The sequence below is a fragment of the Anas acuta genome, chromosome 2, assembly GCF_963932015.1.
Source record: "Anas acuta chromosome 2, bAnaAcu1.1, whole genome shotgun sequence".
NCBI lineage: Eukaryota > Metazoa > Chordata > Aves > Anseriformes > Anatidae > Anas > Anas acuta.
In genome coordinates, this window is record NC_088980.1 from 47894979 (window position 1) to 47909539 (window position 14561).

The window sequence follows — 14561 nt, forward strand, 5'->3', positions numbered from 1 at the left end:
CAAAATAGACAAATTTGCCAATAAGCAAAGACCTTCACTGAGCAAATTTCAGGAAAATATATTTAGAAACTCCAGAAACATTCTGTTTTTCATGATTCAGTGAAAAGCAGTCAAGATCTAATTAAGTTAGTTAAAGCAAAGAATTTTGTGAAGAAATTGATACCATGCCTAATAAAACTCATGGGTGAATTTGAATCAGAAATGTATGATAGTTTTATTTGAACATTGGCAGGCAAGTAAGACTTTCCTCAGCAGTTCCATATATAAGCATAAGCTTATATATATATATGTAGTAAAAGAGAAAGTCCTGCTGAGACTCTATATACTCACAGTGTTATCCAATTTTTAAAATAAAGCAATTAAGATGTAGTCTTTATTCCCAGTATTTTCTTCTAAGTGAAATACTAAAGATCACACTTGTGTTGCACCGGTGTCCAAACCAGTACCCAATCCCCCATACTTCTAACCTTCCCATGTCCTACCTACTTGAAACAGCTATAAACCATACGTGTTATTTACAAATTAAAAAGATATAGAATCATTTCTAAATAGAAAGCATTGGTCAAGAACCAAACAAAACTGTTTTTAATTTTAGCATTCATGGGAAGTTAAATCTTCACAGAAAATTATTTTTGGAGCCTGACAATTTCTGTTGCTTGTATTAATTTGCACTACACAAATAAAACAAACAGAAGTTATTGCTTTTAAATGCAATACTCTTATCAAAATTTAAATAAAACCCAACCCATTTGCAATTCCTGTAATTCCTCCAAATGATACCCACCCCCTCCTTTTTTTTAGATTTTTTTTTTTTTTCTGCTGATACTTTCAAGAAGAGTCAGATCTGTGTTCTTGCTTGCTTCATAAATGGTCTCACTAGGACTCTTGGCCTACTTTTTATTTTCTTTCTAAATTCTGCCTGTAATGTTACCATATAAAAGAAAATCAAAGAATGTACACAGCACTTTACATAAAACCCAGACAATGTATGTAATTTTGAAAAAGGACTCGATTCCACACATTTATTTTTTAATGTGTGGGAACAAATGTGCAACAACCCCACATTACTACAGTGCCTGCTGCACATAAAATTTTTAAAGGGCAACATGCAACATATATACAAGTAATTAGATATTGTAACACAGGTAGAACTTAACAGTCTCGGGAAGGTATCTGGAAAATGATTTAAGAAAATTATCTACAAAATTCCTACAAAAAGCCTCACAACAATATTGTCACCTCATATGTCAATAATAATTTTAAAAAGTGAATATTTTTAGTGTATTTCAGACAAATGTGTTATTACTTACTGCAATGAGATTAAAATGAGATTATGAGATTAAAATCATATAGGAACTAAGAGCAGATAGGGCATATTGCAATGTTAAAAAGGAAAAAGATCTACTATAACAGGTCTGTTAAAAAGTAACATTTTTTGTTTTTTTTAAACCGATTGTGTGTGTTCTAGATGTAGGATGAATATCAACCATTCTAAGAAATGCACAACACACGAGCTAATTTAGGCATCAGTACAGCACCACACTGAACAGGCTGTCTTGCCCTTAATATAAGGGACAAAAACCATAGCTCCTGTTGCATAAAGAACTCAAAATCAGTTTGTAAAATACCCGTTTCAGTGTTTTTCAGTCTCTTAAACAGATGGCATTATATATCATGACATGATACAGAAGCTTACACACATTTATAAGGATTGCTTAAACTACTTTATGAGAAGCTCTTTAGCGCTTCCACAGAAGAAATTTTGCATCATAGATAATATGTCTGTATGCTACGTCTGTGTAAGTGAGACCACATATACAGATACTCTCACATCTATACTTTATACACGGACAGTACAAACAAGATTAAAAGTAGCCTATTGCTGCTTTTAAACCACAATCTTGCACAGGTTTGAGTACTCTGCACTCTTGGAATGCAGAGCAATACACTGAGTAAAACTGCCTTTTTCATGTTTGCATGAGACAGGGTTTGGTTTAGCTATTAATGAATTCCGATACAAGACCTCCTGACAGTATTTTCCCTACACCCCACTAAAACCAGACTAACACAACTTGAAGGATTTTCTTTAAATGTTCCTCTTGCAAATCTGGAAAAAAAGCAGCTGCAAGCTGTCTTTACTCAAGTGCAAGGGAGTTCCGTCCAGATGTCTGGGACAACTTATTTTTGCAGAATGACTATGTGCCCAGGAACCTTAGGGTGCTTAAAGGAAAGGACAAAAGACATTTCAGCTTCTGCATACACCAAAACTAAAAGTTCTTCCTAAAAAGGTAACTGATTAGGCCCCTGCCAATCCAACTTTTAGCTGTTGCTAAATATACAGCCTATGCAATACACATTTTTACCACATTCTTTCCACCACAGCTTTCATTAGATCTCTAGTCAATACCTTGTCACCTTTCAGTAAATCCTCTAGAGTTCTTAAAAGCTAAGCAGAAGCACATAGAGCTACTGGACTCCCATGCCTGTGTGCAAGGCAGTAATTTCAGTGAACTCTGCTTGCTAAGCCAAAATTATTTTGGAAAAAAAAATCTTGGCTGCATTCATGGAGTGGGTGGAGAAGACTTCCATGGGTCTTTTTTTTTTTCAAGGTACTGAAGAAGACTGCACAATGAATAAATAACATCCCATCACACGGTGGTAGGGATCACATTTGGTGGTGGATCATGTCTAGCTTTTTCTTCCATGTTGGCTGCTAATTCTGAACTTACCATGTTAACACAAGTGAGCTGATGAAGGAGACGCTATAACTAAATACCACGGGAAAGGACTGAATTGCTTTATGGCAAGATTCTCTAACAGATTGATAATCTCTTTCTGTATCATACCAACAGACAGACTGCCTCCATACATGCACTGGGATTTTCAACTTGCTGGTTAAGAAGGGCTATGTCCCACTCACTGAAATCTCTTCTACTCCCTTGTACTTAAAATACAAATAGTGGTAACTGTCTCTGTGGTAGTTTTGTTTGTTTGTTTGCTTTAAACTAAAGCTGAAAAACCCTGATCAAATTAGTAACTGGAAAAAATGAAAGAAAAACTCCTTAGGACTTGCATGATTTGTATCACAAGTTTAAATGTGTATGGAAAATGTCTGCATTTCTACATAAAAAGGAAATTAAACTCTCCTAATAAAAACGTAAGCCTGATCTTAAAAAGATGTAAAATTAAAAAGAATCCATCTATAACCACAGTGATAGAGTTAAACTCTGCAGCTAGGTAAAAGACAATATGACTATGACAAAACCTCATATTCCCCAACCTGAGGGGTCTTTTCATTTGCATGACTGGTTTTGCTTTGTCATTTGTCATTCAGAAAATAGCCACCCCCTGCCACAAACAACAGGATATTACTGTTTTTAAAATAAGAATGAACAAACAGGCCTCAGTACTTCCACAGCAGTATCACAAACCACAGCAGCATGGGCATACCTGAGGACATGCACTTTCCCCCTCACCTTGCTATGTGATAAATGTACTAGATAACATAGACAAGATCTCAGTGATACAAGAGGAACCTATGATGTGCCTTAACATATCTTTACTTGGCTAGAGGCAACTAAAAGCTTAAGAAATCTGGAGGAGTGTGGGACACTCCAAGAAATTCCAGCACACCTGGAAAAAAATAATCAGTGAATGGGTAAAAATAATCTGAAAGAGGTTTATTTAGCTTTGGACATTCTGTCAAAGACTTGCTTTCTATCCTCTTTTCTCAATAAATTTTAAGGAATTCAAACAGATTAACTCTGAATGGAAGCAAATTGTAGGGAACCTCTCTAGGTTATGTGCATCCTCCTTATGGGAAAAGAAACATCAATACACAGGAAGCATCAATACACACTGTCAATACACTGTCATTTTTAAGGGCCAAACATTTCTGTAGGTGGGGGTGTTCAAAACATCCTGTGCATAACTGTTCTAGCATGAAACCCATGAAAGGCTAGGCTAAAGATTTTCATGTCCATTTACTTCTATTTTTTCTGGATTTTACTTGATTCCTCTCAAGCTACTGAACATGTACATTGCCTTCCCAATTTTACTTATGACACTGTTTTCATGTTTATGCTTCTGAAGTCTTGCATGCTCTACCAGCCACAGCTAAGTAACATTGCCCTACAGTAGTATTTAGAATGCAGCACAAACAAGTAGCTGTCCCCTGGAATAAAAAGAAAAAAAAGTTCCTCTTTCCATTAGTTATGGGAGAGGCTGTATGGAGATCAGTTACATTCTGCTAAGTTAGTCACCCCCTTCTGGCTATCTCACCAAACATATCTGGCTGTGCAAAATTATTTTTATCAATTACCTGGATTGTCCTTGCCCTGCAAAGCAAAACCCCAAAACAACAGCAGAGAAGGTCCACAATTAGAATTATCCTGCATTCTCAAAAATCATCAATCAACAGATTCCACGCATGCTTGAATGCAGATATACTTTGCCTTTACCATTCAATTCTGACCTCCTACATTCAATTCATTTACCTGTGAAGAAAAGTTAATTATCTACCTCCATTTAGCTATTTTTGAAATAAACAGAGGACAACACCTGGTGCTTCAGCATCACTTATCTTGTAATTTTCAACTCCAAGAGTTTACACTCCAAATACTAAGAATATTAAGAATATGTCACTTCCACATTTAACATTCAGAGGAAAGGAAGAGCAGTGTAGTTATACTTGAACACCAGCATGACTAGAGTTGTTTATTTGCTGACAGTCTAGGAAATGACCACATATATACACAATCTGAGTTGAAAAATTGGTACAGGAATAAACAAACATCTAAAGTGGAAAAAATTATTCTCTGCTAGATTCCTGTCTGACCTTCCAAGGGGGTAACTATATGGTCCAATGCACAACTAAATCAATTACATTTTCTTAATATTTCTACTTTGTATATTATCTTTCACATAGAATTGAAAAATTGGATTAGCCCTATCCTAGAAATTATTTTTGATAAGAATTATTCCACAAGTCCACTAGGGCATATAAATTGCTTTCTTAAGAACTGAAAATGAGCTGTTCAAATGTGTTACTTTTTTTTGAGTGGCACATGTTGAGCTGTTAATGTATAGTCAAATTTATACCATCTATATGCTCTTAATTCTGTTGCACTCAGTAATAAACATATACCTGTCTTTTAACTATTTCAGTAAATTTGGACTTCATGTGCTTATTAAAAACACAGTGAACAACAACAAGCAATCACTGATATTCTTTTTCCCCTTCTTGTACATGTCTTTGATGATTAAATGCATCTTTCATCAATATGCAAACTTTACCCATCACTTGAATGCAGCTCTTTTTACCTCTTCACATGGATAAGCTACTTAATATTTAGTAACTTGGAAGACAGGAATGACAACATGACCGAAACAGCATCATCATACAAACAGTAAGCGAGTTAAGAAGATTATAGTATTTAATTAAGAGAACTATAGTATTTAGACAGATACCACAGAAAGATAGATAAAGTATCACAGAAAGGTAGAAAGAATTTAGAAAAATACCACAAAATTGAAACATGGAGGTGTAAATAAAACTAGGAGCCAGTAAAAAGAAGTGTAAACTGTTCTAAGAGAAGCAGTTTTTGCAGTGACATCTCCATAAACCCCAGCAGATTGCTGGAACCTCCTCCTACAACATCCAGACTCTACATCCATCCTACAACAGAATCTACTCTTAAAACAAGGAAGTACTATAAAAGCATAAATCCTTGAGACAGTGAGTATCAAGTTGGTTAAATATAACAGTTTGCTTCACATAGCTATACATACATAAAAAATGTGAACTAAATAAGCTTAGATTAAATACCTAATTAAATCATTTTCCCCCCTCCTTATACTACAGAGATAAAAATATTTTGTGCAAACCTGAGGAGATAGGTGTTCAATCTATCTATGGTTTAAGCTACAGCTCCTCGCTGAAGTATCCCAAACTGAACTGTTCCAGAGCACATCTAAAATTAACAATCACCTTAATCTAAACACCAGGTATTTTAACAGAGTGTTTCAATTTTGCAAATGCAATACCCATTCAAGAAAAAAAAAACGTTTCAGAGTCAATGTTCTCCTTTCTCTGTCCACATTAGACATCTTCTCTGTCCATGTTAGACATGGTTACACAGATGGATATTATTTCCTGTTCCAGTTTTATCTGCAATTTGAATATAGAGCACTCATGCTTAATGAATTAATTAATTCAGGGCAAGTCTCTACTTGGTTACACCTGTTAAATGTCTTACCATTGCAAAAGTGCACCTACACTATAAAGGCATTCAATCTAAATTAATCATGGTTGTAGTAAAAATAAAGTCAGCATTTTAGCCAGAGAAATTGAATATTTTCAGTATTTAAGGCATTAAAGAAATCAAATTCTAAAGTACACCTGACACTTCATTCAAATGCATGTTTCCTAAAACCACATTCTCAAATATACCAAGATTGTATCCTTATTAATACATTTATGCTAGTAAAGGATTAGATATCCTGATTACTCCAGCAAGATGAACATTATACAAAAAAATACAACAGTATTGTTTTCTGTATAGTGATCCTTCAAGAATCAGCAGATTTGTTGGCACCTGCTCCTTCAGCTTCCTGATAAGATCAATTTCCTTCACAAAGAGAAGCGAGTATAACTTTCAAGAAAGCCACATTCAGTGAAATTAGACATCTGTATTTTTCTTTCAGTCTTATACATACCTGATTGGGATGATATAGGAAAACAGGAGGAGGAACCGGAAAAGGTTGCGATACCACGGGCCTACAAATCCTTGCAAGGTTACCATAACAATTGATAGTGCAACTAAAGCCAAAAACAGGGCCTTGGTCAACTGATTCAATTCCAGGTCCAGCAAGCCAACCTAAAGGAAGCAGAAAAACCATAGCCATAGTTAACCATAATGTTTGCCTTTTTTCTTTTTTTTTTTTTTTAATTTACACTTTTGCAGTGCAAACAATCACCCTGTCCTTCTTCTTCCTATTAAAAATCCATGCACTTGTAACAATTAATTGCATTCCGATAACTGAATTAATTATTGTTCCCACGTGTGCATCTAACAGATGTCCCCTGGCTCCAAGACAATAACAATTCCCAGAATCACACTGTGATCTGTCCTAGCCAGGCCTTTTGAATGCCTTTATTTCTGACACATCCCTCCCCTCGTCTTCTGATCCAGGATAGGAACACAAGGCAGGCGGAGGGTGTGTGGAGAAGACAACTGAAGAACTGAAGGTGAACTAATGAGCAGGAACAATTTTCTTCTGTTATGCATGCAGCAAAAATACTATCACTGCATTTTATATTTGTAAGGTGGCTACTGCTCATTTACTGCTGGAAGATCTAAAAGATGGTAGAATCAAGAATCAATGGACAAATGCAACTGAGCATTGACTTGTTCATATAAGTAGCATGCTTTAACTCATAATTATACTCTCACATCAGTCTGTAAATCTGAACTCATCTCATAGAAATAATTTTTAATTACATGAAACTTCTCAGCTTGCCTAGAGGAAGTGCTCAAGGTCAGGTTGGATGGGGCTTTGAGCAACCTGGTCTAGTGGGAGGTGTCTCTGCCTGTGGCAGGGGGGTTGGAACTAGATGGTCTTTTAAGATCCCTTCCAACCCAAACCATTCGGTGATTCTATGAAACTTTCAGTTATTCAAGCTAAGTTAAAAATAATCAATGGAAAAAAACACTTTCAAATCAAAATAGTAAGAGAGAACTCCAACTTTTCATGGGTTAAAAGGTGTTTAATTTAGAAACACTCCAGCAAAAACAATAAGTGAAGCTATCTTCCATCCAGTTTCCCATGAAAAAGTATTTTTAAGCTATGTAACTAAGACTCTCACCATTTCAATAATGTATGCTGTAAGCTAAGTATTTATATTCTACTTTTTGTGATGCTCTTGTAGTCAGTAAAATATGTGGGAAAAATTATGTCAGGAAGAACTTCCTAGGCCCTGTTACAGATGTCTTTTTATCTCTAAGTCATGCCAGTAAGACCAGTAAAACATAACACTTCCTTAGAAAAAAACAGTCTGCAAAAGAACCATTTAAATATAGTTCTTAAAAATTTCAGCAATCTTGCTTGTACACGGGCTGTCCCTTCCCTAGAGAACCAGGCAGCTGAAGACCACAGCGGCTGATTTATCAGCTGCATTTAAAAAGCAGCACAACGAGGACAAATATCTTGCAATTTCCGCTGCTTCAACTACTACATAGTTTATGCTTGAATTATTGAGAAAAATAGGTTTTTTGGATTAAAATGAAGAAAAATTAAGCCAGGGAAGTAGAGCATGTTTCAAAGCCCAGATCTTTTTGCGCTGACAAAGGCAGCCTAAGTTTCAGGCCTCGCTGAGGATCAGATGAAGTCATTATTCATTCAGTCAGGGAAAAAAGACTCAATTACCTCAACCTAAAGATGCTATCAATGAATGCAAAGTGCATATTTTACTCTATTCATCCAAATCCCATTAAAAAGTGAAAGGAATGATTTAATCTGGCCTTCCAGAGTTGGTCTTTTTTTTGTAATAAAATAAAGAATCACTGTCTTGCAATATGCATAACCACTACCTCACACTTTTTTTTCCTGCATCATAGTAGTGAATACTTTCCCCTAACCCTCTCAATGTACCCCCCCGCTCCACCCCTGCAAAAAACCCCACCCCATAATAGAAAGGAATAAAGAGCTTCTTTGAAAAGAATGCCACTTTTTGGACAGAAACATTAAATGTAGTCCACTGCACACTGATATGTAGCTAATTCAATGCATTCGTACCTTTCTAATTGATGAAGACTGAATTGATATAAATCTGTATTTGGAATCAACAAAAATATTTTTGGAGTAATATTAAGAGAATAAAAAAAAAACTTGATGATGAAATTTTTTCACACAAATCTCTTCCTCCAAAAGATTTGTTTTGTTGCTAATGATGTTATCCTTTTTAATACAGATCATAGTATTGCCTATACACAATTTTCAAATTTTCATTTACAATTACAAGAGAAAGCAATTGCAAAACTCTTCTCAGGGTGGTAAATGAAAGAAGTTTTAATAGAAATGCATTCTCCCTTCCTTAAAAAAATTATTATAATCTATTAAAACATAATTCCTTTCCACTTAATAACTTCCGCAACCTGAATGAAACACTATCAAATTAGCCACTTTTCATGTAGAAATGCACTTATATTCTCTAAATTCTCCTGAATACTGGAAAAGTAGCAATCTAACAGTACTATTACTTTATCAAAGCATTTGTAAAATATGTTAATATTCCTAAGAAAGTGATTTATTTCCTTTTGAAAATAATCATAACAAGAATAATTATGACAACATAAGAAACTGATGAGTTAAGTACTGAAGTAACTTTCCACATTTATTGCTATTTCCTATATTAATAAAGCAAATTTTCTTTTACTTGTCATAATATTTGTTCTATTTGAAACAACCGTGTTAACAAAATTAAACACCACTGGAAATTTTAATCTCCAAGGAAAAATTTGTACATAATGTCTAAGACAACCACAATAGTTTTGCAAAGGGGCTGCTCTAAGATAATGAACACAATAATTGCCTGTATAATCTAAAATGCTACTAATGGCAACAACTGCAAATCCATTTAGCTCCTCTTTAATTTATGTAGGAAGTTTTAAATAGCTAATGGTTCTCAGTAAAATAATGGCTAGTACCATCAGTAAAAAGTATTGTATTGTCTACTTGCACCAAAAAAAATAAAAATAACATTTTTAAAAATACAGAATTTTGGAAGCAAGGAACTACTAGAAGTCTAACCTTCACATTTTGAATGACAATGTTTAAGTTACTGTATTATAAGAAAAACCTTAATTTAATTTGCAAAAGTTGAAAGCAGCCTGACATTTGTGTGCATTACAGTAGGGTGCTGAGGAGGTTCAGACTGAATATTAGGAATACGTTTCTCTGACAGGGTGGTCAGGCAATAAACAGGCTCCCCAGGGACACAGTCATGGTACTGAGCCTGCTGGAGTTCAAGGACAGTTTGGACAACGCTCTCAGACATATGGTCTGATTTTTGGGTGGTCCTGTGTAGAGCCAGGAGTTTCACTTGATGATCATTGTGAGTCCCTTCCAATTTGGGATATTTTCTGTGATGTGATGATTGTTATCGCTGATCATGCTTAACTTCTATGGAAGGTTATCCTCTGAAGCTGTTAAGCTGTTATACTAACAGAATGATTCTGATATAAAAAGTATATTCCTTGGACACTTAGATTTATTTTTTTTAATGCTAGAACATTAGAAAACAAACTTTGATAATTAAATATTGCATAACAGTAAAGATTTCTCACATAGTCTAACGTAGTAATGTTTTTCAGTTACAGTTTCCAGTGCATTTGAAAGCGCTGGTTTCAAACGGTTTTGTTACATACCTTACTTTAATATTTCCAAAGTATTAAGGCAGTATTTTGACTTCCCTCCTCCAGGAAGGTAATTATATTTCAGTAATCAGTCTGGTTCTGCACTGACAAACACCACATTGACTACAATGAAATTTGTTGGTATGTTTGAGACAGACTTTGGCTTTAACTTGTATTATAAACATATATATTATATATATATACACACATACACATATATTACTATTCTTTATACATGCTTTGAACTTAACTTTTTTACACTTTGAATGCTAGTCAACTCTTATTAATTACAGATGTTACTTATAGTCTAAAATTGTATCCGATGAAGCTGTAAAGCAATTTAAAAATACTGAAATTCAAGTAAATTAAATTATCTTTATTCTTTAGGTTGATAAAAACAACCCTTGCCTAAGAAAAATGGGCAGTTCATGGCACTTTTTCATTAAAAAAGTAAATAATAAATTTGTATGTGGTTGTATAAATTTGTATATAGTTGGCTGCATATGTCTGAAGCCCTGTGGATTTTTTTTCTTCATCTGTTGACTTTTTCTTATAGCCCCTGGAAATAACAGATTACTAACCTGTGCTAAAGGCTATATAAAAAACACGGTCATTATCTGTTTAACCAAGTCTTCAACACTAAAAATATACAGCAATTTTAGAGCCTGTAAATGCTTTTTGTAATGCTTTATTTCTGTAGGTAGTCCAGTGACTCTAATTCTTGACAGTTCAACAATTCAGGAAACCACATTGGGATAGCATAACCATCATTCATAATACCTACAAGTGAATTGAAGCTTAGGAAGTGCCTTCACTAAATTCACTGTATTCAAATAATAGTCTGACAAACATGTTTCTGTATAAGCCTCTCTTGACTAACATAAAAAAATCTACAACTTGTACACAGTTACATTAGACTTTTTAACCAACACCCTGCTCATTCTTTTAAGCAGCAGATACAAAATAGGAAAAGCATACAGAACGCTGAAATACATAAACTGAAAAATGTCACCCATACTTGCTTTTTCTCAGAACCATTTTCAAATTTCCCAATCATTTGTTTAGCTGTGAGAGCAACGACTAACCCTGAAAACATTTTTGAAGCACTAAAAAACCTCTTGCAAGTCTTACTCCTTTTAGAAATAGTGCAGCAATGGTGATGGCTTAGTGGGGTTCTACTTGACTTAGTAGAACTGAAATAAATTTCAGCTATTTAGTCTACTCCAGTGGTATCAGAAAATACTCCATTTGATTTCAATAATATGTTTTGTGTTTCCTTTGGCAAAAAAGTATGCATTCTTCACGCTAGATTAATAAAACTCAGTATTCACTTTGATCAAGCTAAACTATTTTGTATTATATTAATACTGCAGGCTTATAGAACAAAGTTCATTACATTTTTGAATTACCCTTCTGATTTACTTGCTCTTAATTCAACAAGCTACTCCTAACCACATATCTACATTTGAAATAAATTAATCTCTTTAGATATAAAATTTCCATTTGTAGCTAGTAATATTTGTAATGCTACAAGAAAACTAAGAAAACTCAAGCAACCTTCTCTCTCTACCTCCTTTAATCATCCATTTTATATTGCCTTTTCCAAGCTCAGCATCACCTAGTTTGGATGCTCAAAGTAAAACTTCAAAATCCTCTCCAGGTCTTTAAAGCTGAGTTCTTAACTCTCTCTAGCTAGTCTGCTACAATAAAAACTGCTAATGAGCTATATCCACAACTTTACTTAAATAGTGGACTCAGTTGCTTGAAGTAAGGCACTCACTTTGGCAAGTACTGGCTAAAGATTTCAAAACATCCTTAAGTGTGCTTTCTCTTTAAAATGCATCCTGATTTATCATCACACAAATGACTTACTGTATCTGCAGTAAAACACTATGTATCAAAAGATCTGAATGAGAGAAACGGAAGGTGACTCATTCTAACATCCACTTGGTTATAAACCCACTTTTTACTAACAATTTGCTCTAGAGTTTAATGCTATCCCAACATCTCTAAGTATTCTTCAATCTGATAATTTTAAAATCAATTCGTATATATAATAACGAAGCCAAATAATTGATATTTGCTTTTTTTCAGTATTTTGGTCTAATTTGACTGAAGGCTGAAAGGATATATATATATTTTTTTGCATTTAAAGATGTGCCATATATAGTTTGGTCAGCAGAGGGTGCTCAAGATTGGTGTTAGCTACTGTTTTAAAGCTCAATTGATAATGCAGGATCAAGTATACCTCCCTACCTTTACAGGGCAACCTGGACTTCTATACGATCTTACTAGTACAGCCATATTTACCTCGTTTCATCTGGGAGAATTATTTCAAGACGTATTTTAGCGATTCAAATTGAACTGAAAACATAGCAATTCCTTCTCATCAAAAAGTTATACTTCGTATACCTTTGTACAGTTATAGACTACCATCTTAAGGTACCAGTTGTCAGCTGCTGTGTGACCTCAATTTTGCTATGTATTTGTCACACACAAGAACGATCGATTAAAAACATCCACAGAAGCTATTAAGAAACTGAAAAGGTCAATGGCTTCTTAAACTCTGGCATCCATACAGAGACTGTGCTGTACTAGTAACATACCACCCTCTATTAAAAGCTATCAGGTGTAAACTGTATTTTATTTTTTTTCCCCAAGACCACCCATCAGTTTAGAATAATTATATCAATAATCTAAAAAAAACTAGTAATATTGGAGACTTCAACAACCAAAATCATTCATACAACAAAACTGTTAAGCATCTTTTATTTTTTTTCTTTCTTTTTCAATTTAAAACTGGAAATCAAATGAATTTTCAACTTTACAGATAGATTTCATACTAAAGACATTCAGAGTTCATCTGCAGCCTTTACAAATGCTTGCATTTTCTTTGATCTTGGTCATCACCTGCTTCAACCAAAGACTTCTCCAGTATAGTTTCATGTAATTAGTACTTTTAATGGTCAGAATACAGAATAAGCAACTTTCCCTGTTACATGCTATTATTAAGATATACTCAGTGGAGGTGACTGTTTTTCAAACGGTAGTAGATAAGAAACCAGTCTCTCACAGTTGAAAATAATTAGCTGTGCCAAAGTAACTTCAAAACTCCCATAGGGGAGAGAACTGGTTCCAAAGTTTTTATTCTGTGTGTATATAGATCTATCTATAGATTTTGATATATATATATTATATATATATATAAATTATATGTAATAAAAGTAAAAAAACCTAGCTCAATAACAGGTACTACTTTCTTTCTTTAAGAAAAACGATGATAAAAGAGACAAATAGAAACTTTTATTTGCATAACTTTTGGGAAGTCTTACTATATCTACACATCAAACCATGCAGACCAGTGTAAAAATTATTTTTAATACAGATATCTGAACACACTTCAGATTTTTTCTAACAGAATTTTCTAGCTTTTTAAAAAGCATCTGAAATTAAGCATATACTTGTGTCTGAAAAAAAAATCAGCATTTGCTTACTCTAGTTAAAAATCAGGTTATAACAACTCACAAACTATCGAAACATTAGCAGAGATTATTACAGATTTTAAAAAATTCATCTTGAAACTGGACTAGGGATAGAGAGGTCTGAGCTAAGGTTATCAAAACACACCTGTAATTTTTTTCATTATGAATTCAATTAAAGAAATTAAGCCAAGAATTCATGAAATTTAAACTTGTTTCAAGTTTAACATTTTGTCCCAAATCAAAAGTAAACTTAATAAAGGGCAGTTAAAAGGTATTTTTCTTCCATCTTTCTCAACATTAAATTGAGAAGTGCATTTGAAAATTTATTTCCCTTTAAATTAAATATATTGTATTTCATTAATGATACAATAAAATTAAGAAAAAAACTTGATCAGGAAACAGTGGCATATAATAGGTTGCTTTTTATTCCACAAAATATATATGAAAATCAGACCTGAAACTTTTTTTTTTTTGTGTGTGTGTAATTATCACTGAATTATTTTGGGCACCCAGCAGAAGAAAGACATGGACCTGTTAGAGTGGGTCCAGAGGAGGGCCACAAAGATGATCAGAGGGCTGGAGCACCTCCACTGTGAAGAAAGGCTCAGAGAGCTGTTTTTTTTTTTAACCTAGAGATGAGAAAGTTACAGGAAGACCTTATTGC

The 14561-nt window shown here is 34.0% G+C and overlaps 1 protein-coding gene across 3 annotated transcripts in view; it reads right to left on the reverse strand.

The window, feature by feature from the left end:
- Positions 1–14561, reverse strand: part of ATP9B (ATPase phospholipid transporting 9B (putative)) — a 164326-nt gene that overhangs the window by 45615 nt on the left and 104150 nt on the right. For all 3 annotated transcript variants that reach the window (XM_068674700.1, XM_068674699.1, XM_068674698.1), the window contains one exon: positions 6718–6878. In XM_068674700.1, coding sequence (XP_068530801.1) covers positions 6718–6878 — 161 coding nt within the window. The remainder of the gene's footprint in view (positions 1–6717; positions 6879–14561) is intronic.